Source organism: Hydractinia symbiolongicarpus, chromosome 3 (genome assembly GCF_029227915.1).
Source record: "Hydractinia symbiolongicarpus strain clone_291-10 chromosome 3, HSymV2.1, whole genome shotgun sequence".
Taxonomy (NCBI): Eukaryota; Metazoa; Cnidaria; class Hydrozoa; order Anthoathecata; family Hydractiniidae; genus Hydractinia; species Hydractinia symbiolongicarpus.
This window is the reverse complement of record NC_079877.1, coordinates 4,257,633-4,279,297: the sequence shown is the minus strand read 5'-3', so window position 1 is coordinate 4,279,297 and position 21,665 is coordinate 4,257,633. Positions and strand designations below refer to the sequence as shown.

Below are 21,665 nucleotides of genomic sequence, written 5' to 3'. Positions count from 1 at the left end.
CAATGTTATTTGTATGCATTTATAGTTATTAATATGTATGTTACAAGGTCAAAAGTTGCACCGGGCTGTATGAAGCTCGTCGTTGAGGCTTTTACCCAATCAGTGCTGTGGATTTCCCGTATATACTGATTTAAAATAGCTATCAGTAAATAATACTGTATAAGGCCCGCTAGTGCCGTTTATAACCAAGCCGTTATCGAGGGTATATAAATGACAGCGCAGGGGCATTAATGAAAAGTCATGGGATAAAAATACTTAACGTCCAATTGAAGCAGTGACGTTAAACGCACGTATTTCATTTCGACTACTCATCTCCAGCATTGTTCTTAATAAGAAATGTTAATAGCATGTTAAACAGGGAAACGTATCCCTAGTTGTCAAAACAGGGTTACGTTGACGTAAATTTTGAAGCATATTAGAAAATTCTTTTTTTTTATCTCTTCATCCCTGACAAAAAAGGCGCACGATGCAGCGCGTATTGGTACTTAAATCCGCAAAATCGACCGTGTCTTGTGTGAATGGACACCTTCTAGATGTGATGTAGTACGCAACAAAAATAGTTTCGACATGTGAGTTATCTAAAACAACAAGACATTGTCAGAACGTCGTATAATGAACAATCCAATGATCTAGGATTGGCAACGCATCCTTCTGATGGAATTTAGCTCTTTTGTTTCATATTCATTGAAATTGAAGGGAATATCACCTTCACCGCGAAAGAACGATCTCTTGAAAGTATAACACGCATGTATGATTGGGAATTGTTGGTTTGGTCACCGAAGACAAGAATAACTCGTGTGTGATTCGTGTGCACCCTAGTCCTACACCACTCCGATAAAAACCTTCCGTTTATTCAACAATCAACAATGATCTTCATAGACCGTGTCAACATATTTCAAAGCGAAACCCACAAGAGTTTAAACGGTGAATGCTACATGCACAATATCTTCCCCGGAGGCGAATTTACGTTGTAATTTGTAAACGGCCATCTTGATTATAAGCACTCATTAATTACAGTAATTAGAGAGAAAAGAGCGTATAAAGAAGGCTTTGACATGAATTGGACTAATACGATTCGCGCACCGACGAAATAAGAGCCGGAATCATGAGGAAATATCAGATTTACGTGATTTGTTTTGTTGTTTTGGCTTTTGCCGCTGCCACAGGTATTTTAATGCTTCTTCATTGCAATTGCCGTCAATGTTTCGTCGCAATAATAAAAAAATTGCATTTGTTCTTAATTTTTCAGCTACAAGAGTTTGCAGCAACAGAAATATCTTGTGCTCTGTGGTTAGATCAACTAGTTGTTCAAAGAAAATCGTTTTCAGTCATTGCCCAAGGCTTTGCAACACATGTGGAGGTAATACGGCTTCTTACACTTGAGGGGGTTGTCATTGCATTTTAGTTGTGAATCTACCTAATTTGTTTCGTAATAGCAAAATGTCGAAACATAAAGGCGTCAATGCGCGTTGATTGTGGCTACCATGGAATTAGTCCGTTGGATTGCTTGAGAAAGGGATGTTGTTATGGCGAATTAAAGGTGGCTGGCCCGTGGTGTTATCATCGAAAAGGTAAATTTTCGACTATGTTTTCGGCATTAACACTGACAATTTGGGCCACTAATTATTTCTCAAAATACTCTAGCAAACTGTCCCATGATTGAAGCAAACAAACGTGAAGATTGTGGTTACCCTGGGATAAGCAAATCAGATTGCGTCAAAAAAGGATGCTGTTACAACGCGATCAAGGAAAAGGGACCGTGGTGTTATTACAGGCAAGGTAAGTTGTTCCGCTCTTACTGATTAGGTATTTTGAAAGCATTGTGTACTCTTCCATCCGTAATTTTAGAAAAATGCCGGAAAATAGCAGCAACAAGACGTCATGATTGTGGTTATCCAGGCATAACGAAGCGGGCATGCGAGAAGAAAGGCTGTTGTTATAGTGAATTGCTAAACCAAAGTGGACCGTGGTGCTACCACCGCCTAGGTAAGCATAGAAGTACGCTCTCCACATTCGTCGCAAAATAACATAATGCGCGATCCTTAAAGTTTTTACTGCTGGTTTGTGTTGAATTTTCGTTAGAAAAATGTCTGCGCAAAGCAACAGAACGTGACGACTGCGGCTATCCTGGTATAACAGAATTCGAATGCATGAAAAGAGGTTGCTGCTATAATTCATTGCCCGGTCGTGGGCCATGGTGTTATTACCGATGAGGTAAAAGTCGCGAACACTTTTGTAAGCAAGTCATTTCGGGCCACGAGCTTAATATGTACTTCCTTTCGTTTAGATACGAGGACCTTCGGAAGATTATATGCGAACTTTAGTGTACTCATTGTTGTAAAAATATGTTGTCAAATAAATACCTCTAATATATGAACTTTTCCTTCCCAATAAGATCCAGTAGGAGATGAATGATTTGACTGCCAATTTTCTTTTTGTCATGTCGCTGCAGCCAAACACATTTGAATTATTGCATAGGGTGCCTTGAGTGTCCGTATTTGATGAAAGGAGTAGTAAGCGTTATTTAGTAAAGCCTGAAATCTTCTGGCGCCGCCATACCCAGAATCGCAATGCAACCGTGCAAGCGTGGCGTGAGCATTTCTATCCAAGGCGTTATTAACCGGATAATGCCGTTTTTTGCTACTTTGTCAACTTGGCAATTCTGTCTCATTCGGAGCCACAATTTTGATAGTCAAAAATGTCAGGGCGGATACGGAAAGCATAAATCTAAATACAAAAAGGCTACTTTTGCGGGCGTTATTAATACAACATAAAATAACTTGTCTATCTGTACCGAGAAAGTTTATGCGAGGTCAAAAGCATAGACCGAACATGCGAGGTCGCTACGCTGACCGAGAGTAATATTTCTCGTAAGATGACAAGGTTGTAAAAAAAATAGAGAACTTTCCATTTGAGTTTTATTGTTTCAATTTTTCAAATACATGTTTATCACATAAATTCGACGTTGTTTTGCTTGTTTTTCATTGTGCTGTTAATGTTTTTAAAAGCATTTTCTTTTATCTGCGACACCGAACGTGGAACATGTTTTTCTGATTCTGACGGAGTGAATCGTGATTTAGGATTTACTGCAACTTCATTTTTCAGTGTGGATGTGTTTGGCTATTTTTTCCAATGTTATTTGTATGCATTTATAGTTATTAATATGTATGTTACAAGGTCAAAAGTTGCACCGGGCTGTATGAAGCTCGTCGTTGAGGCTTTTACCCAATCAGTGCTGTGGATTTCCCGTATATACTGATTTAAAATAGCTATCAGTAAATAATACTGTATAAGGCCCGCTAGTGCCGTTTATAACCAAGCCGTTATCGAGGGTATATAAATGACAGCGCAGGGGCATTAATGAAAAGTCATGGGATAAAAATACTTAACGTCCAATTGAAGCAGTGACGTTAAACGCACGTATTTCATTTCGACTACTCATCTCCAGCATTGTTCTTAATAAGAAATGTTAATAGCATGTTAAACAGGGAAACGTATCCCTAGTTGTCAAAACAGGGTTACGTTGACGTAAATTTTGAAGCATATTAGAAAATTCTTTTTTTTATCTCTTCATCCCTGACAAAAAAGGCGCACGATGCAGCGCGTATTGGTACTTAAATCCGCAAAATCGACCGTGTCTTGTGTGAATGGACACCTTCTAGATGTGATGTAGTACGCAACAAAAATAGTTTCGACATGTGAGTTATCTAAAACAACAAGACATTGTCAGAACGTCGTATAATGAACAATCCAATGATCTAGGATTGGCAACGCATCCTTCTGATGGAATTTAGCTCTTTTGTTTCATATTCATTGAAATTGAAGGGAATATCACCTTCACCGCGAAAGAACGATCTCTTGAAAGTATAACACGCATGTATGATTGGGAATTGTTGGTTTGGTCACCGAAGACAAGAATAACTCGTGTGTGATTCGTGTGCACCCTAGTCCTACACCACTCCGATAAAAACCTTCCGTTTATTCAACAATCAACAATGATCTTCATAGACCGGGTCAACATATTTCAAAGCGAAACCCACAAGAGTTTAAACGGTGAATGCTACATGCACAATATCTTCCCCGGAGGCGAATTTACGTTGTAATTTGTAAACGGCCATCTTGATTATAAGCACTCATTAATTACAGTAATTAGAGAGAAAAGAGCGTATAAAGAAGGCTTTGACATGAATTGGACTAATACGATTCGCGCACCGACGAAGTAAGAGCCGGAATCATGAGGAAATATCAGATTTACGTGATTTGTTTTGTTGTTTTGGCTTTTGCCGCTGCCACAGGTATTTTAATGCTTCTTCATTGCAATTGCCGTCAATGTTTCGTCGCAATAATAAAAAAATTGCATTTGTTCTTAATTTTTCAGCTACAAGAGTTTGCAGCAACAGAAATATCTTGTGCTCTGTGGTTAGATCAACTAGTTGTTCAAAGAAAATCGTTTCCAGTCATTGCCCAAGGCTTTGCAACACATGTGGAGGTAATACGGCTTCTTACACTTGAGGGGGTTGTCATTGCATTTTAGTTGTGAATCTACCTAATTTGTTTCGTAATAGCAAAATGTCGAAACATAAAGGCGTCAATGCGCGTTGATTGTGGCTACCATGGAATTAGTCCGTTGGATTGCTTGAGAAAGGGATGTTGTTATGGCGAATTAAAGGTGGCTGGCCCGTGGTGTTATCATCGAAAAGGTAAATTTTCGACTATGTTTTCGGCATTAACACTGACAATTTGGGCCACTAATTATTTCTCAAAATACTCTAGCAAACTGTCCCATGATTGAAGCAAACAAACGTGAAGATTGTGGTTACCCTGGGATAAGCAAATCAGATTGCGTCAAAAAAGGATGCTGTTACAACGCGATCAAGGAAAAGGGACCGTGGTGTTATTACAGGCAAGGTAAGTTGTTCCGCTCTTACTGATTAGGTATTTTGAAAGCATTGTGTACTCTTCCATCCGTAATTTTAGAAAAATGCCGGAAAATAGCAGCAACAAGACGTCATGATTGTGGTTATCCAGGCATAACGAAGCGGGCATGCGAGAAGAAAGGCTGTTGTTATAGTGAATTGCTAAACCAAAGTGGACCGTGGTGCTACCACCGCCTAGGTAAGCATAGAAGTACGCTCTCCACATTCGTCGCAAAATAACATAATGCGCGATCCTTAAAGTTTTTACTGCTGGTTTGTGTTGAATTTTCGTTAGAAAAATGTCTGCGCAAAGCAACAGAACGTGACGACTGCGGCTATCCTGGTATAACAGAATTCGAATGCATGAAAAGAGGTTGCTGCTATAATTCATTGCCCGGTCGTGGGCCATGGTGTTATTACCGATGAGGTAAAAGTCGCGAACACTTTTGTAAGCAAGTCATTTCGGGCCACGAGCTTAATATGTACTTCCTTTCGTTTAGATACGAGGACCTTCGGAAGATTATATGCGAACTTTAGTGTACTCATTGTTGTAAAAATATGTTGTCAAATAAATACCTCTAATATATGAACTTTTCCTTCCCAATAAGATCCAGTAGGAGATGAATGATTTGACTGCCAATTTTCTTTTTGTCATGTCGCTGCAGCCAAACACATTTGAATTATTGCATAGGGTGCCTTGAGTGTCCGTATTTGATGAAAGGAGTAGTAAGCGTTATTTAGTAAAGCCTGAAATCTTCTGGCGCCGCCATACCCAGAATCGCAATGCAACCGTGCAAGCGTGGCGTGAGCATTTCTATCCAAGGCGTTATTAACCGGATAATGCCGTTTTTTGCTACTTTGTCAACTTGGCAATTCTGTCTCATTCGGAGCCACAATTTTGATAGTCAAAAATGTCAGGGCGGATACGGAAAGCATAAATCTAAATACAAAAAGGCTACTTTTGCGGGCGTTATTAATACAACATAAAATAACTTGTCTATCTGTACCGAGAAAGTTTATGCGAGGTCAAAAGCATAGACCGAACATGCGAGGGCGCTACGCTGACCGAGAGTAATATTTCTCGTAAGATGACAAGGTTATAAAAAAAATAGAGAACTTTCCATTTGAGTTTTATTGTTTCAATTTTTCAAATACATGTTTATCACATAAATTCGACGTTGTTTTGCTTGTTTTTCATTGTGCTGTTAATGTTTTTAAAAGCATTTTCTTTTATCTGCGACACCGAACGTGGAACATGTTTTTCTGATTCTGACGGAGTGAATCGTGATTTAGGATTTACTGCAACTTCATTTTTCAGTGTGGATGTGTTTGGCTATTTTTTCCAATGTTATTTGTATGCATTTATAGTTATTAATATGTATGTTACAAGGTCAAAAGTTGCACCGGGCTGTATGAAGCTCGTCGTTGAGGCTTTTACCCAATCAGTGCTGTGGATTTCCCGTATATACTGATTTAAAATAGCTATCAGTAAATAATACTGTATAAGGCCCGCTAGTGCCGTTTATAACCAAGCCGTTATCGAGGGTATATAAATGACAGCGCAGGGGCATTAATGAAAAGTCATGGGATAAAAATACTTAACGTCCAATTGAAGCAGTGACGTTAAACGCACGTATTTCATTTCGACTACTCATCTCCAGCATTGTTCTTAATAAGAAATGTTAATAGCATGTTAAACAGGGAAACGTATCCCTAGTTGTCAAAACAGGGTTACGTTGACGTAAATTTTGAAGCATATTAGAAAATTCTTTTTTTTTATCTCTTCATCCCTGACAAAAAAGGCGCACGATGCAGCGCGTATTGGTACTTAAATCCGCAAAATCGACCGTGTCTTGTGTGAATGGACACCTTCTAGATGTGATGTAGTACGCAACAAAAATAGTTTCGACATGTGAGTTATCTAAAACAACAAGACATTGTCAGAACGTCGTATAATGAACAATCCAATGATCTAGGATTGGCAACGCATCCTTCTGATGGAATTTAGCTCTTTTGTTTCATATTCATTGAAATTGAAGGGAATATCACCTTCACCGCGAAAGAACGATCTCTTGAAAGTATAACACGCATGTATGATTGGGAATTGTTGGTTTGGTCACCGAAGACAAGAATAACTCGTGTGTGATTCGTGTGCACCCTAGTCCTACACCACTCCGATAAAAACCTTCCGTTTATTCAACAATCAACAATGATCTTCATAGACCGTGTCAACATATTTCAAAGCGAAACCCACAAGAGTTTAAACGGTGAATGCTACATGCACAATATCTTCCCCGGAGGCGAATTTACGTTGTAATTTGTAAACGGCCATCTTGATTATAAGCACTCATTAATTACAGTAATTAGAGAGAAAAGAGCGTATAAAGAAGGCTTTGACATGAATTGGACTAATACGATTCGCGCACCGACGAAATAAGAGCCGGAATCATGAGGAAATATCAGATTTACGTGATTTGTTTTGTTGTTTTGGCTTTTGCCGCTGCCACAGGTATTTTAATGCTTCTTCATTGCAATTGCCGTCAATGTTTCGTCGCAATAATAAAAAAATTGCATTTGTTCTTAATTTTTCAGCTACAAGAGTTTGCAGCAACAGAAATATCTTGTGCTCTGTGGTTAGATCAACTAGTTGTTCAAAGAAAATCGTTTCCAGTCATTGCCCAAGGCTTTGCAACACATGTGGAGGTAATACGGCTTCTTACACTTGAGGGGGTTGTCATTGCATTTTAGTTGTGAATCTACCTAATTTGTTTCGTAATAGCAAAATGTCGAAACATAAAGGCGTCAATGCGCGTTGATTGTGGCTACCATGGAATTAGTCCGTTGGATTGCTTGAGAAAGGGATGTTGTTATGGCGAATTAAAGGTGGCTGGCCCGTGGTGTTATCATCGAAAAGGTAAATTTTCGACTATGTTTTCGGCATTAACACTGACAATTTGGGCCACTAATTATTTCTCAAAATACTCTAGCAAACTGTCCCATGATTGAAGCAAACAAACGTGAAGATTGTGGTTACCCTGGGATAAGCAAATCAGATTGCGTCAAAAAAGGATGCTGTTACAACGCGATCAAGGAAAAGGGACCGTGGTGTTATTACAGGCAAGGTAAGTTGTTCCGCTCTTACTGATTAGGTATTTTGAAAGCATTGTGTACTCTTCCATCCGTAATTTTAGAAAAATGCCGGAAAATAGCAGCAACAAGACGTCATGATTGTGGTTATCCAGGCATAACGAAGCGGGCATGCGAGAAGAAAGGCTGTTGTTATAGTGAATTGCTAAACCAAAGTGGACCGTGGTGCTACCACCGCCTAGGTAAGCATAGAAGTACGCTCTCCACATTCGTCGCAAAATAACATAATGCGCGATCCTTAAAGTTTTTACTGCTGGTTTGTGTTGAATTTTCGTTAGAAAAATGTCTGCGCAAAGCAACAGAACGTGACGACTGCGGCTATCCTGGTATAACAGAATTCGAATGCATGAAAAGAGGTTGCTGCTATAATTCATTGCCCGGTCGTGGGCCATGGTGTTATTACCGATGAGGTAAAAGTCGCGAACACTTTTGTAAGCAAGTCATTTCGGGCCACGAGCTTAATATGTACTTCCTTTCGTTTAGATACGAGGACCTTCGGAAGATTATATGCGAACTTTAGTGTACTCATTGTTGTAAAAATATGTTGTCAAATAAATACCTCTAATATATGAACTTTTCCTTCCCAATAAGATCCAGTAGGAGATGAATGATTTGACTGCCAATTTTCTTTTTGTCATGTCGCTGCAGCCAAACACATTTGAATTATTGCATAGGGTGCCTTGAGTGTCCGTATTTGATGAAAGGAGTAGTAAGCGTTATTTAGTAAAGCCTGAAATCTTCTGGCGCCGCCATACCCAGAATCGCAATGCAACCGTGCAAGCGTGGCGTGAGCATTTCTATCCAAGGCGTTATTAACCGGATAATGCCGTTTTTTGCTACTTTGTCAACTTGGCAATTCTGTCTCATTCGGAGCCACAATTTTGATAGTCAAAAATGTCAGGGCGGATACGGAAAGCATAAATCTAAATACAAAAAGGCTACTTTTGCGGGCGTTATTAATACAACATAAAATAACTTGTCTATCTGTACCGAGAAAGTTTATGCGAGGTCAAAAGCATAGACCGAACATGCGAGGGCGCTACGCTGACCGAGAGTAATATTTCTCGTAAGATGACAAGGTTATAAAAAAAATAGAGAACTTTCCATTTGAGTTTTATTGTTTCAATTTTTCAAATACATGTTTATCACATAAATTCGACGTTGTTTTGCTTGTTTTTCATTGTGCTGTTAATGTTTTTAAAAGCATTTTCTTTTATCTGCGACACCGAACGTGGAACATGTTTTTCTGATTCTGACGGAGTGAATCGTGATTTAGGATTTACTGCAACTTCATTTTTCAGTGTGGATGTGTTTGGCTATTTTTTCCAATGTTATTTGTATGCATTTATAGTTATTAATATGTATGTTACAAGGTCAAAAGTTGCACCGGGCTGTATGAAGCTCGTCGTTGAGGCTTTTACCCAATCAGTGCTGTGGATTTCCCGTATATACTGATTTAAAATAGCTATCAGTAAATAATACTGTATAAGGCCCGCTAGTGCCGTTTATAACCAAGCCGTTATCGAGGGTATATAAATGACAGCGCAGGGGCATTAATGAAAAGTCATGGGATAAAAATACTTAACGTCCAATTGAAGCAGTGACGTTAAACGCACGTATTTCATTTCGACTACTCATCTCCAGCATTGTTCTTAATAAGAAATGTTAATAGCATGTTAAACAGGGAAACGTATCCCTAGTTGTCAAAACAGGGTTACGTTGACGTAAATTTTGAAGCATATTAGAAAATTCTTTTTTTTTATCTCTTCATCCCTGACAAAAAAGGCGCACGATGCAGCGCGTATTGGTACTTAAATCCGCAAAATCGACCGTGTCTTGTGTGAATGGACACCTTCTAGATGTGATGTAGTACGCAACAAAAATAGTTTCGACATGTGAGTTATCTAAAACAACAAGACATTGTCAGAACGTCGTATAATGAACAATCCAATGATCTAGGATTGGCAACGCATCCTTCTGATGGAATTTAGCTCTTTTGTTTCATATTCATTGAAATTGAAGGGAATATCACCTTCACCGCGAAAGAACGATCTCTTGAAAGTATAACACGCATGTATGATTGGGAATTGTTGGTTTGGTCACCGAAGACAAGAATAACTCGTGTGTGATTCGTGTGCACCCTAGTCCTACACCACTCCGATAAAAACCTTCCGTTTATTCAACAATCAACAATGATCTTCATAGACCGTGTCAACATATTTCAAAGCGAAACCCACAAGAGTTTAAACGGTGAATGCTACATGCACAATATCTTCCCCGGAGGCGAATTTACGTTGTAATTTGTAAACGGCCATCTTGATTATAAGCACTCATTAATTACAGTAATTAGAGAGAAAAGAGCGTATAAAGAAGGCTTTGACATGAATTGGACTAATACGATTCGCGCACCGACGAAATAAGAGCCGGAATCATGAGGAAATATCAGATTTACGTGATTTGTTTTGTTGTTTTGGCTTTTGCCGCTGCCACAGGTATTTTAATGCTTCTTCATTGCAATTGCCGTCAATGTTTCGTCGCAATAATAAAAAAATTGCATTTGTTCTTAATTTTTCAGCTACAAGAGTTTGCAGCAACAGAAATATCTTGTGCTCTGTGGTTAGATCAACTAGTTGTTCAAAGAAAATCGTTTCCAGTCATTGCCCAAGGCTTTGCAACACATGTGGAGGTAATACGGCTTCTTACACTTGAGGGGGTTGTCATTGCATTTTAGTTGTGAATCTACCTAATTTGTTTCGTAATAGCAAAATGTCGAAACATAAAGGCGTCAATGCGCGTTGATTGTGGCTACCATGGAATTAGTCCGTTGGATTGCTTGAGAAAGGGATGTTGTTATGGCGAATTAAAGGTGGCTGGCCCGTGGTGTTATCATCGAAAAGGTAAATTTTCGACTATGTTTTCGGCATTAACACTGACAATTTGGGCCACTAATTATTTCTCAAAATACTCTAGCAAACTGTCCCATGATTGAAGCAAACAAACGTGAAGATTGTGGTTACCCTGGGATAAGCAAATCAGATTGCGTCAAAAAAGGATGCTGTTACAACGCGATCAAGGAAAAGGGACCGTGGTGTTATTACAGGCAAGGTAAGTTGTTCCGCTCTTACTGATTAGGTATTTTGAAAGCATTGTGTACTCTTCCATCCGTAATTTTAGAAAAATGCCGGAAAATAGCAGCAACAAGACGTCATGATTGTGGTTATCCAGGCATAACGAAGCGGGCATGCGAGAAGAAAGGCTGTTGTTATAGTGAATTGCTAAACCAAAGTGGACCGTGGTGCTACCACCGCCTAGGTAAGCATAGAAGTACGCTCTCCACATTCGTCGCAAAATAACATAATGCGCGATCCTTAAAGTTTTTACTGCTGGTTTGTGTTGAATTTTCGTTAGAAAAAAGTCTGCGCAAAGCAACAGAACGTGACGACTGCGGCTATCCTGGTATAACAGAATTCGAATGCATGAAAAGAGGTTGCTGCTATAATTCATTGCCCGGTCGTGGGCCATGGTGTTATTACCGATGAGGTAAAAGTCGCGAACACTTTTGTAAGCAAGTCATTTCGGGCCACGAGCTTAATATGTACTTCCTTTCGTTTAGATACGAGGACCTTCGGAAGATTATATGCGAACTTTAGTGTACTCATTGTTGTAAAAATATGTTGTCAAATAAATACCTCTAATATATGAACTTTTCCTTCCCAATAAGATCCAGTAGGAGATGAATGATTTGACTGCCAATTTTCTTTTTGTCATGTCGCTGCAGCCAAACACATTTGAATTATTGCATAGGGTGCCTTGAGTGTCCGTATTTGATGAAAGGAGTAGTAAGCGTTATTTAGTAAAGCCTGAAATCTTCTGGCGCCGCCATACCCAGAATCGCAATGCAACCGTGCAAGCGTGGCGTGAGCATTTCTATCCAAGTCGTTATTAACCGGATAATGCCGTTTTTTGCTACTTTGTCAACTTGGCAATTCTGTCTCATTCGGAGCCACAATTTTGATAGTCAAAAATGTCAGGGCGGATACGGAAAGCATAAATCTAAATACAAAAAGGCTACTTTTGCGGGCGTTATTAATACAACATAAAATAACTTGTCTATCTGTACCGAGAAAGTTTATGCGAGGTCAAAAGCATAGACCGAACATGCGAGGTCGCTACGCTGACCGAGAGTAATATTTCTCGTAAGATGACAAGGTTGTAAAAAAAATAGAGAACTTTCCATTTGAGTTTTATTGTTTCAATTTTTCAAATACATGTTTATCACATAAATTCGACGTTGTTTTGCTTGTTTTTCATTGTGCTGTTAATGTTTTTAAAAGCATTTTCTTTTATCTGCGACACCGAACGTGGAACATGTTTTTCTGATTCTGACGGAGTGAATCGTGATTTAGGATTTACTGCAACTTCATTTTTCAGTGTGGATGTGTTTGGCTATTTTTTCCAATGTTATTTGTATGCATTTATAGTTATTAATATGTATGTTACAAGGTCAAAAGTTGCACCGGGCTGTATGAAGCTCGTCGTTGAGGCTTTTACCTAATCAGTGCTGTGGATTTCCCGTATATACTGATTTAAAATAGCTATCAGTAAATAATACTGTATAAGGCCCGCTAGTGCCGTTTATAACCAAGCCGTTATCGAGGGTATATAAATGACAGCGCAGGGGCATTAATGAAAAGTCATGGGATAAAAATACTTAACGTCCAATTGAAGCAGTGACGTTAAACGCACGTATTTCATTTCGACTACTCATCTCCAGCATTGTTCTTAATAAGAAATGTTAATAGCATGTTAAACAGAGAAACGTATCCCTAGTTGTCAAAACAGGGTTACGTTGACGTAAATTTTGAAGCATATTAGAAAATTCTTTTTTTTTATCTCTTCATCCCTGACAAAAAAGGCGCACGATGCAGCGCGTATTGGTACTTAAATCCGCAAAATCGACCGTGTCTTGTGTGAATGGACACCTTCTAGATGTGATGTAGTACGCAACAAAAATAGTTTCGACATGTGAGTTATCTAAAACAACAAGACATTGTCAGAACGTCGTATAATGAACAATCCAATGATCTAGGATTGGCAACGCATCCTTCTGATGGAATTTAGCTCTTTTGTTTCATATTCATTGAAATTGAAGGGAATATCACCTTCACCGCGAAAGAACGATCTCTTGAAAGTATAACACGCATGTATGATTGGGAATTGTTGGTTTGGTCACCGAAGACAAGAATAACTCGTGTGTGATTCGTGTGCACCCTAGTCCTACACCACTCCGATAAAAACCTTCCGTTTATTCAACAATCAACAATGATCTTCATAGACCGTGTCAACATATTTCAAAGCGAAACCCACAAGAGTTTAAACGGTGAATGCTACATGCACAATATCTTCCCCGGAGGCGAATTTACGTTGTAATTTGTAAACGGCCATCTTGATTATAAGCACTCATTAATTACAGTAATTAGAGAGAAAGGAGCGTATAAAGAAGGCTTTGACATGAATTGGACTAATACGATTCGCGCACCGACGAAATAAGAGCCGGAATCATGAGGAAATATCAGATTTACGTGATTTGTTTTGTTGTTTTGGCTTTTGCCGCTGCCACAGGTATTTTAATGCTTCTTCATTGCAATTGCCGTCAATGTTTCGTCGCAATAATAAAAAAATTGCATTTGTTCTTAATTTTTCAGCTACAAGAGTTTGCAGCAACAGAAATATCTTGTGCTCTGTGGTTAGATCAACTAGTTGTTCAAAGAAAATCGTTTCCAGTCATTGCCCAAGGCTTTGCAACACATGTGGAGGTAATACGGCTTCTTACACTTGAGGGGGTTGTCATTGCATTTTAGTTGTGAATCTACCTAATTTGTTTCGTAATAGCAAAATGTCGAAACAAAAAGGCGTCAATGCGCGTTGATTGTGGCTACCATGGAATTAGTCCGTTGGATTGCTTGAGAAAGGGATGTTGTTATGGCGAATTAAAGGTGGCTGGCCCGTGGTGTTATCATCGAAAAGGTAAATTTTCGACTATGTTTTCGGCATTAACACTGACAATTTGGGCCACTAATTATTTCTCAAAATACTCTAGCAAACTGTCCCATGATTGAAGCAAACAAACGTGAAGATTGTGGTTACCCTGGGATAAGCAAATCAGATTGCGTCAAAAAAGGATGCTGTTACAACGCGATCAAGGAAAAGGGACCGTGGTGTTATTACAGGCAAGGTAAGTTGTTCCGCTCTTACTGATTAGGTATTTTGAAAGCATTGTGTACTCTTCCATCCGTAATTTTAGAAAAATGCCGGAAAATAGCAGCAACAAGACGTCATGATTGTGGTTATCCAGGCATAACGAAGCGGGCATGCGAGAAGAAAGGCTGTTGTTATAGTGAATTGCTAAACCAAAGTGGACCGTGGTGCTACCACCGCCTAGGTAAGCATAGAAGTACGCTCTCCACATTCGTCGCAAAATAACATAATGCGCGATCCTTAAAGTTTTTACTGCTGGTTTGTGTTGAATTTTCGTTAGAAAAATGTCTGCGCAAAGCAACAGAACGTGACGACTGCGGCTATCCTGGTATAACAGAATTCGAATGCATGAAAAGAGGTTGCTGCTATAATTCATTGCCCGGTCGTGGGCCATGGTGTTATTACCGATGAGGTAAAAGACGCGAACACTTTTGTAAGCAAGTCATTTCGGGCCACGAGCTTAATATGTACTTCCTTTCGTTTAGATACGAGGACCTTCGGAAGATTATATGCGAACTTTAGTGTACTCATTGTTGTAAAAATATGTTGTCAAATAAATACCTCTAATATATGAACTTTTCCTTCCCAATAAGATCCAGTAGGAGATGAATGATTTGACTGCCAATTTTCTTTTTGTCATGTCGCTGCAGCCAAACACATTTGAATTATTGCATAGGGTGCCTTGAGTGTCCCTATTTGATGAAAGGAGTAGTAAGCGTTATTTAGTAAAGCCTGAAATCTTCTGGCGCCGCCATACCCAGAATCGCAATGCAACCGTGCAAGCGTGGCGTGAGCATTTCTATCCAAGGCGTTATTAACCAGATAATGCCGTTTTTTGCTACTTTGTCAACTTGGCAATTCTGTCTCATTCGGAGCCACAATTTTGATAGTCAAAAATGTCAGGGCGGATACGGAAAGCATAAATCTAAATACAAAAAGGCTACTTTTGCGGGCGTTATTAATACAACATAAAATAACTTGTCTATCTGTACCGAGAAAGTTTATGCGAGGTCAAAAGCATAGACCGAACATGCGAGGTCGCTACGCTGACCGAGAGTAATATTTCTCGTAAGATGACAAGGTTGTAAAAAAAATAGAGAACTTTCCATTTGAGTTTTATTGTTTCAATTTTTCAAATACATGTTTATCACATAAATTCGACGTTGTTTTGCTTGTTTTTCATTGTGCTGTTAATGTTTTTAAAAGCATTTTCTTTTATCTGCGACACCGAACGTGGAACATGTTTTTCTGATTCTGACGGAGTGAATCGTGATTTAGGATTTACTGCAACTTCATTTTTCAGTGTGGATGTGTTTGGCTATTTTTTCCAATGTTATTTGTATGCATTTATAGTTATTAATATGTATGTTACAAGGTCAAAAGTTGCACCGGGCTGTATGAAGCTCGTCGTTGAGGCTTTTACCCAATCAGTGCTGTGGATTTCCCGTATATACTGATTTAAAATAGCTATCAGTAAATAATACTGTATAAGGCCCGCTAGTGCCGTTTATAACCAAGCCGTTATCGAGGGTATATAAATGACAGCGCAGGGGCATTAATGAAAAGTCATGGGATAAAAATACTTAACGTCCAATTGAAGCAGTGACGTTAAACGCACGTATTTCATTTCGACTACTCATCTCCAGCATTGTTCTTAATAAGAAATGTTAATAGCATGTTAAACAGGGAAACGTATCCCTAGTTGTCAAAACAGGGTTACGTTGACGTAAATTTTGAAGCATATTAGAAAATTCTTTTTTTTTATCTCTTCATCCCTGACAAAAAAGGCGCACGATGCAGCGCGTATTGGTATTTAAATCCGCAAAATCGACCGTGTCTTGTGTGAATGGACACCTTCTAGATGTGATGTAGTACGCAACAAAAATAGTTTCGACATGTGAGTTATCTAAAACAACAAGACATTGTCAGAACGTCGTATAATGAACAATCCAATGATCTAGGATTGGCAACGCATCCTTCTGATGGAATTTAGCTCTTTTGTTTCATATTCATTGAAATTGAAGGGAATATCACCTTCACCGCGAAAGAACGATCTCTTGAAAGTATAACACGCATGTATGATTGGGAATTGTTGGTTTGGTCACCGAAGACAAGAATAACTCGTGTGTGATTCGTGTGCACCCTAGTCCTACACCACTCCGATAAAAACCTTCCGTTTATTCAACAATCAACAATGATCTTCATAGACCGTGTCAACATATTTCAAAGCGAAACCCACAAGAGTTTAAACGGTGAATGCTACATGCACAATATCTTCCCCGGAGGCGAATTTACGTTGTAATTTGTAAACGGCCATCTTGATTATAAGCACTCATTAATTACAGTAATTAGAGAGAAAAGAGCGTATAAAGAAGGCTTTGACATGAATTGGACTAATACGATTCGCGCACCGACGAAATAAGAGCCGGAATCATGAGGAAATATCAGATTTACGTGATTTGTTTTATTGTTTTGGCTTTTGCCGCTGCCACAGGTATTTTAATGCTTCTTCATTGCAATTGCCGTCAATGTTTCGTCGCAATAATAAAAAAATTGCATTTGTTCTTAATTTTTCAGCTACAAGAGTTTGCAGCAACAGAAATATCTTGTGCTCTGTGGTTAGATCAACTAGTTGTTCAAAGAAAATCGTTTCCAGTCATTGCCCAAGGCTTTGCAACACATGTGGAGGTAATACGGCTTCTTACACTTGAGGGGGTTGTCATTGCATTTTAGTTGTGAATCTACCTAATTTGTTTCGTAATAGCAAAATGTCGAAACATAAAGGCGTCAATGCGCGTTGATTGTGGCTACCATGGAATTAGTCCGTTGGATTGCTTGAGAAAGGGATGTTGTTATGGCGAATTAAAGGTGGCTGGCCCGTGGTGTTATCATCAAAAAGGTAAATTTTCGACTATGTTTTCGGCATTAACACTGACAATTTGGGCCACTAATTATTTCTCAAAATACTCTAGCAAACTGTCCCATGATTGAAGCAAACAAACGTGAAGATTGTGGTTACCCTGGGATAAGCAAATCAGATTGCGTCAAAAAAGGATGCTGTTACAACGCGATCAAGGAAAAGGGACCGTGGTGTTATTACAGGCAAGGTAAGTTGTTCCGCTCTTACTGATTAGGTATTTTGAAAGCATTGTGTACTCTTCCATCCGTAATTTTAGAAAAATGCCGGAAAATAGCAGCAACAAGACGTCATGATTGTGGTTATCCAGGCATAACGAAGCGGGCATGCGAGAAGAAAGGCTGTTGTTATAGTGAATTGCTAAACCAAAGTGGACCGTGGTGCTACCACCGCCTAGGTAAGCATAGAAGTACGCTCTCCACATTCGTCGCAAAATAACATAATGCGCGATCCTTAAAGTTTTTACTGCTGGTTTGTGTTGAATTTTCGTTAGAAAAATGTCTGCGCAAAGCAACAGAACGTGACGACTGCGGCTATCCTGGTATAACAGAATTCGAATGCATGAAAAGAGGTTGCTGCTATAATTCATTGCCCGGTCGTGGGCCATGGTGTTATTACCGATGAGGTAAAAGTCGCGAACACTTTTGTAAGCAAGTCATTTCGGGCCACGAGCTTAATATGTACTTCCTTTCGTTTAGATACGAGGACCTTCGGAAGATTATATGCGAACTTTAGTGTACTCATTGTTGTAAAAATATGTTGTCAAATAAATACCTCTAATATATGAACTTTTCCTTCCCAATAAGATCCAGTAGGAGATGAATGATTTGACTGCCAATTTTCTTTTTGTCATGTCGCTGCAGCCAAACACATTTGAATTATTGCATAGGGTGCCTTGAGTGTCCGTATTTGATGAAAGGAGTAGTAAGCGTTATTTAGTAAAGCCTGAAATCTTCTGGCGCCGCCATACCCAGAATCGCAATGCAACCGTGCAAGCGTGGCGTGAGCATTTCTATCCAAGGCGTTATTAACCGGATAATGCCGTTTTTTGCTACTTTGTCAACTTGGCAATTCTGTCTCATTCGGAGCCACAATTTTGATAGTCAAAAATGTCAGGGCGGATACGGAAAGCATAAATCTAAATACAAAAAGGCTACTTTTGCGGGCGTTATTAATACAACATAAAATAACTTGTCTATCTGTACCGAGAAAGTTTATGCGAGGTCAAAAGCATAGACCGAACATGCGAGGTCGCTACGCTGACCGAGAGTAATATTTCTCGTAAGATGACAAGGTTGTAAAAAAAATAGAGAACTTTCCATTTGAGTTTTATTGTTTCAATTTTTCAAATACATGTTTATCACATAAATTCGACGTTGTTTTGCTTGTTTTTCATTGTGCTGTTAATGTTTTTAAAAGCATTTTCTTTTATCTGCGACACCGAACGTGGAACATGTTTTTCTGATTCTGACGGAGTGAATCGTGATTTAGGATTTACTGCAACTTCATTTTTCAGTGTGGATGTGTTTGGCTATTTTTTCCAATGTTATTTGTATGCATTTATAGTTATTAATATGTATGTTACAAGGTCAAAAGTTGCACCGGGCTGTATGAAGCTCGTCGTTGAGGCTTTTACCCAATCAGTGCTGTGGATTTCCCGTATATACTGATTTAAAATAGCTATCAGTAAATAATACTGTATAAGGCCCGCTAGTGCCGTTTATAACCAAGCCGTTATCGAGGGTATATAAATGACAGCGCAGGGGCATTAATGAAAAGTCATGGGATAAAAATACTTAACGTCCAATTGAAGCAGTGACGTTAAACGCACGTATTTCATTTCGACTACTCATCTCCAGCATTGTTCTTAATAAGAAATGTTAATAGCATGTTAAACAGGGAAACGTATCCCTAGTTGTCAAAACAGGGTTACGTTGACGTAAATTTTGAAGCATATTAGAAAATTCTTTTTTTTTATCTCTTCATCCCTGACAAAAAAGGCGCACGATGCAGCGCGTATTGGTACTTAAATCCGCAAAATCGACCGTGTCTTGTGTGAATGGACACCTTCTAGATGTGATGTAGTACGCAACAAAAATAGTTTCGACATGTGAGTTATCTAAAACAACAAGACATTGTCAGAACGTCGTATAATGAACAATCCAATGATCTAGGATTGGCAACGCATCCTTCTGATGGAATTTAGCTCTTTTGTTTCATATTCATTGAAATTGAAGGGAATATCACCTTCACCGCGAAAGAACGATCTCTTGAAAGTATAACACGCATGAATGATTGGGAATTGTTGGTTTGGTCACCGAAGACAAGAATAACTCGTGTGTGATTCGTGTGCACCCTAGTCCTACACCACTCTGATAAAAACCTTCCGTTTATTCAACAATCAACAATGATCTTCATAGACCGTGTCAACATATTTCAAAGCGAAACCCACAAGAGTTTAAACGGTGAATGCTACATGCACAATATCTTCCCCGGAGGCGAATTTACGTTGTAATTTGTAAACGGCCATCTTGATTATAAGCACTCATTAATTACAGTAATTAGAGAGAAAAGAGCGTATAAAGAAGGCTTTGACATGAATTGGACTAATACGATTCGCGCACCGACGAAATAAGAGCCGGAATCATGAGGAAATATCAGATTTACGTGATTTGTTTTGTTGTTTTGGCTTTTGCCGCTGCCACAGGTATTTTAATGCTTCTTCATTGCAATTGCCGTCAATGTTTCGTCGCAATAATAAAAAAATTGCATTTGTTCTTAATTTTTCAGCTACAAGAGTTTGCAGCAACAGAAATATCTTGTGCTCTGTGGTTAGATCAACTAGTTGTTCAAAGAAAATCGTTTTCAGTCATTGCCCAAGGCTTTGCAAAACATGTGGAGGTAATACGGCTTCTTACACTTGAGGGGGTTGTCATTGCATTTTAGTTGTGAATCTACCTAATTTGTTTCGTAATAGCAAAATGTCGAAACATAAAGGCGTCAATGCGCGTTGATTGTGGCTACCATGGAATTAGTCCGTTGGATTGCTTGAGAAAGGGATGTTGTTATGGCGAATTAAAGGTGGCTGGCCCGTGGTGTTATCATCGAAAAGGTAAATTTTCGACTATGTTTTCGGCATTAACACTGACAATTTGGGCCACTAATTATTTCTCAAAATACTCTAGCAAACTGTCCCATGATTGAAGCAAACAAACGTGAAGATTGTGGTTACCCTGGGATAAGCAAATCAGATTGCGTCAAAAAAGGATGCTGTTACAACGCGATCAAGGAAAAGGGACCGTGGTGTTATTACAGGCAAGGTAAGTTGTTCCGCTCTTACTGATTAGGTATTTTGAAAGCATTGTGTACTCTTCCATCCGTAATTTTAGAAAAATGCCGGAAAATAGCAGCAACAAGACGTCATGATTGTGGTTATCCAGGCATAACGAAGCGGGCATGCGAGAAGAAAGGCTGTTGTTATAGTGAATTGCTAAACCAAAGTGGACCGTGGTGCTACCACCGCCTAGGTAAGCATAGAAGTACGCTCTCCACATTCGTCGCAAAATAACATAATGCGCGATCCTTAAAGTTTTTACTGCTGGTTTGTGTTGAATTTTCGTTAGAAAAATGTCTGCGCAAAGCAACAGAACGTGACGACTGCGGCTATCCTGGTATAACAGAATTCGAATGCATGAAAAGAGGTTGCTGCTATAATTCATTGCCCGGTCGTGGGCCATGGTGTTATTACCGATGAGGTAAAAGTCGCGAACACTTTTGTAAGCAAGTCATTTCGGGCCACGAGCTTAATATGTACTTCCTTTCGTTTAGATACGAGGACCTTCGGAAGATTATATGCGAACTTTAGTGTACTCATTGTTGTAAAAATATGTTGTCAAATAAATACCTCTAATATATGAACTTTTCCTTCCCAATAAGATCCAGTAGGAGATGAATGATTTGACTGCCAATTTTCTTTTTGTCATGTCGCTGCAGCCAAACACATTTGAATTATTGCATAGGGTGCCTTGAGTGTCCGTATTTGATGAAAGGAGTAGTAAGCGTTATTTAGTAAAGCCTGAAATCTTCTGGCGCCGCCATACCCAGAATCGCAATGCAACCGTGCAAGCGTGGCGTGAGCATTTCTATCCAAGGCGTTATTAACCGGATAATGCCGTTTTTTGCTACTTTGTCAACTTGGCAATTCTGTCTCATTCGGAGCCACAATTTTGATAGTCAAAAATGTCAGGGCGGATACGGAAAGCATAAATCTAAATACAAAAAGGCTACTTTTGCGGGCGTTATTAATACAACATAAAATAACTTGTCTATCTGTACCGAGAAAGTTTATGCGAGGTCAAAAGCATAGACCGAACATGCGAGGTCGCTACGCTGACCGAGAGTAATATTTCTCGTAAGATGACAAGGTT

The 21,665-nt window shown here is 39.1% G+C and overlaps 6 protein-coding genes across 6 annotated transcripts; all 6 read left to right on the top strand.

The window, feature by feature from the left end:
• Positions 1 to 1,440: 1,440 nt before the first annotated feature.
• LOC130635385 (putative gastrointestinal growth factor xP4) lies at positions 1,441 to 2,382 on the top strand. The gene is made up of 5 exons (XM_057444715.1): positions 1,441 to 1,571; positions 1,645 to 1,779; positions 1,849 to 1,986; positions 2,083 to 2,214; positions 2,288 to 2,382. The coding sequence occupies exons 1-4, from the start codon at positions 1,463 to 1,465 to the stop codon at positions 2,211 to 2,213; spliced, it is 513 nt and encodes a 170-aa protein (XP_057300698.1). The 5' UTR covers positions 1,441 to 1,462; the 3' UTR covers position 2,214; positions 2,288 to 2,382.
• A 1,821-nt stretch (positions 2,383 to 4,203) lies between these two features.
• Positions 4,204 to 5,511, top strand: LOC130635384 (putative gastrointestinal growth factor xP4). Its single transcript, XM_057444714.1, has 7 exons — positions 4,204 to 4,295; positions 4,379 to 4,489; positions 4,566 to 4,700; positions 4,774 to 4,908; positions 4,978 to 5,115; positions 5,212 to 5,343; positions 5,417 to 5,511. Exons 1-6 carry the CDS (start codon positions 4,235 to 4,237, stop codon positions 5,340 to 5,342), a joined length of 711 nt encoding a protein of 236 aa, XP_057300697.1. The 5' UTR covers positions 4,204 to 4,234; the 3' UTR covers position 5,343; positions 5,417 to 5,511.
• Positions 5,512 to 7,341: 1,830 nt separating this feature from the next.
• Positions 7,342 to 8,641, top strand: LOC130635383 (putative gastrointestinal growth factor xP4). Its single transcript, XM_057444713.1, has 7 exons — positions 7,342 to 7,425; positions 7,509 to 7,619; positions 7,696 to 7,830; positions 7,904 to 8,038; positions 8,108 to 8,245; positions 8,342 to 8,473; positions 8,547 to 8,641. Exons 1-6 carry the CDS (start codon positions 7,365 to 7,367, stop codon positions 8,470 to 8,472), a joined length of 711 nt encoding a protein of 236 aa, XP_057300696.1. The 5' UTR covers positions 7,342 to 7,364; the 3' UTR covers position 8,473; positions 8,547 to 8,641.
• A 1,830-nt stretch (positions 8,642 to 10,471) lies between these two features.
• Positions 10,472 to 11,431, top strand: LOC130635382 (integumentary mucin C.1-like). Its single transcript, XM_057444712.1, has 5 exons — positions 10,472 to 10,555; positions 10,639 to 10,749; positions 10,826 to 10,960; positions 11,034 to 11,168; positions 11,238 to 11,431. The coding sequence occupies exons 1-5, from the start codon at positions 10,495 to 10,497 to the stop codon at positions 11,414 to 11,416; spliced, it is 621 nt and encodes a 206-aa protein (XP_057300695.1). The 5' UTR covers positions 10,472 to 10,494; the 3' UTR covers positions 11,417 to 11,431.
• Positions 11,432 to 13,966: 2,535 nt separating this feature from the next.
• LOC130635381 (putative gastrointestinal growth factor xP4) lies at positions 13,967 to 14,910 on the top strand. Its single transcript, XM_057444711.1, has 5 exons — positions 13,967 to 14,090; positions 14,164 to 14,298; positions 14,368 to 14,505; positions 14,602 to 14,733; positions 14,807 to 14,910. The coding sequence occupies exons 1-4, from the start codon at positions 13,982 to 13,984 to the stop codon at positions 14,730 to 14,732; spliced, it is 513 nt and encodes a 170-aa protein (XP_057300694.1). The 5' UTR covers positions 13,967 to 13,981; the 3' UTR covers position 14,733; positions 14,807 to 14,910.
• Positions 14,911 to 16,891: 1,981 nt separating this feature from the next.
• Positions 16,892 to 18,024, top strand: LOC130635380 (putative gastrointestinal growth factor xP4). Its single transcript, XM_057444710.1, has 5 exons — positions 16,892 to 17,009; positions 17,086 to 17,428; positions 17,498 to 17,635; positions 17,732 to 17,863; positions 17,937 to 18,024. The coding sequence occupies exons 2-4, from the start codon at positions 17,305 to 17,307 to the stop codon at positions 17,860 to 17,862; spliced, it is 393 nt and encodes a 130-aa protein (XP_057300693.1). The 5' UTR covers positions 16,892 to 17,009; positions 17,086 to 17,304; the 3' UTR covers position 17,863; positions 17,937 to 18,024.
• The last annotated feature ends 3,641 nt before the right edge of the window (positions 18,025 to 21,665 follow it).

What these genes read in the sequence shown, in the direction of transcription:
- LOC130635382 (XM_057444712.1), top strand. Translation starts at nt 10,495, where the DNA reads ATGAGGAAATATCAGATTTACGTGATTTGTTTTGTTGTTTTGGCTTTT. An exon ending in GGCTTTTGCCGCTGCCACAG is followed by an intron (nt 10,556 to 10,638) that starts GTATTTTAATGC and finishes TTAATTTTTCAG; the next exon opens with CTACAAGAGTTTGCAGCAAC. An exon ending in GTGGTGTTATCATCGAAAAG is followed by an intron (nt 10,961 to 11,033) that starts GTAAATTTTCGA and finishes AAAATACTCTAG; the next exon opens with CAAACTGTCCCATGATTGAA.
- LOC130635383 (XM_057444713.1), top strand. Translation starts at nt 7,365, where the DNA reads ATGAGGAAATATCAGATTTACGTGATTTGTTTTGTTGTTTTGGCTTTT. An exon ending in GGCTTTTGCCGCTGCCACAG is followed by an intron (nt 7,426 to 7,508) that starts GTATTTTAATGC and finishes TTAATTTTTCAG; the next exon opens with CTACAAGAGTTTGCAGCAAC. An exon ending in GCTTTGCAACACATGTGGAG is followed by an intron (nt 7,620 to 7,695) that starts GTAATACGGCTT and finishes GTTTCGTAATAG; the next exon opens with CAAAATGTCGAAACATAAAG.
- LOC130635385 (XM_057444715.1), top strand. Translation starts at nt 1,463, where the DNA reads ATGCGCGTTGATTGTGGCTACCATGGAATTAGTCCGTTGGATTGCTTG. An exon ending in GTGGTGTTATTACAGGCAAG is followed by an intron (nt 1,780 to 1,848) that starts GTAAGTTGTTCC and finishes CCGTAATTTTAG; the next exon opens with AAAAATGCCGGAAAATAGCA. An exon ending in GTGGTGCTACCACCGCCTAG is followed by an intron (nt 1,987 to 2,082) that starts GTAAGCATAGAA and finishes AATTTTCGTTAG; the next exon opens with AAAAATGTCTGCGCAAAGCA.
- LOC130635381 (XM_057444711.1), top strand. Translation starts at nt 13,982, where the DNA reads ATGCGCGTTGATTGTGGCTACCATGGAATTAGTCCGTTGGATTGCTTG. An exon ending in GTGGTGTTATCATCGAAAAG is followed by an intron (nt 14,091 to 14,163) that starts GTAAATTTTCGA and finishes AAAATACTCTAG; the next exon opens with CAAACTGTCCCATGATTGAA. An exon ending in GTGGTGTTATTACAGGCAAG is followed by an intron (nt 14,299 to 14,367) that starts GTAAGTTGTTCC and finishes CCGTAATTTTAG; the next exon opens with AAAAATGCCGGAAAATAGCA.
- LOC130635380 (XM_057444710.1), top strand. Translation starts at nt 17,305, where the DNA reads ATGATTGAAGCAAACAAACGTGAAGATTGTGGTTACCCTGGGATAAGC. An exon ending in GTGGTGTTATTACAGGCAAG is followed by an intron (nt 17,429 to 17,497) that starts GTAAGTTGTTCC and finishes CCGTAATTTTAG; the next exon opens with AAAAATGCCGGAAAATAGCA. An exon ending in GTGGTGCTACCACCGCCTAG is followed by an intron (nt 17,636 to 17,731) that starts GTAAGCATAGAA and finishes AATTTTCGTTAG; the next exon opens with AAAAATGTCTGCGCAAAGCA.
- LOC130635384 (XM_057444714.1), top strand. Translation starts at nt 4,235, where the DNA reads ATGAGGAAATATCAGATTTACGTGATTTGTTTTGTTGTTTTGGCTTTT. An exon ending in GTGGTGTTATCATCGAAAAG is followed by an intron (nt 4,701 to 4,773) that starts GTAAATTTTCGA and finishes AAAATACTCTAG; the next exon opens with CAAACTGTCCCATGATTGAA. An exon ending in GTGGTGTTATTACAGGCAAG is followed by an intron (nt 4,909 to 4,977) that starts GTAAGTTGTTCC and finishes CCGTAATTTTAG; the next exon opens with AAAAATGCCGGAAAATAGCA.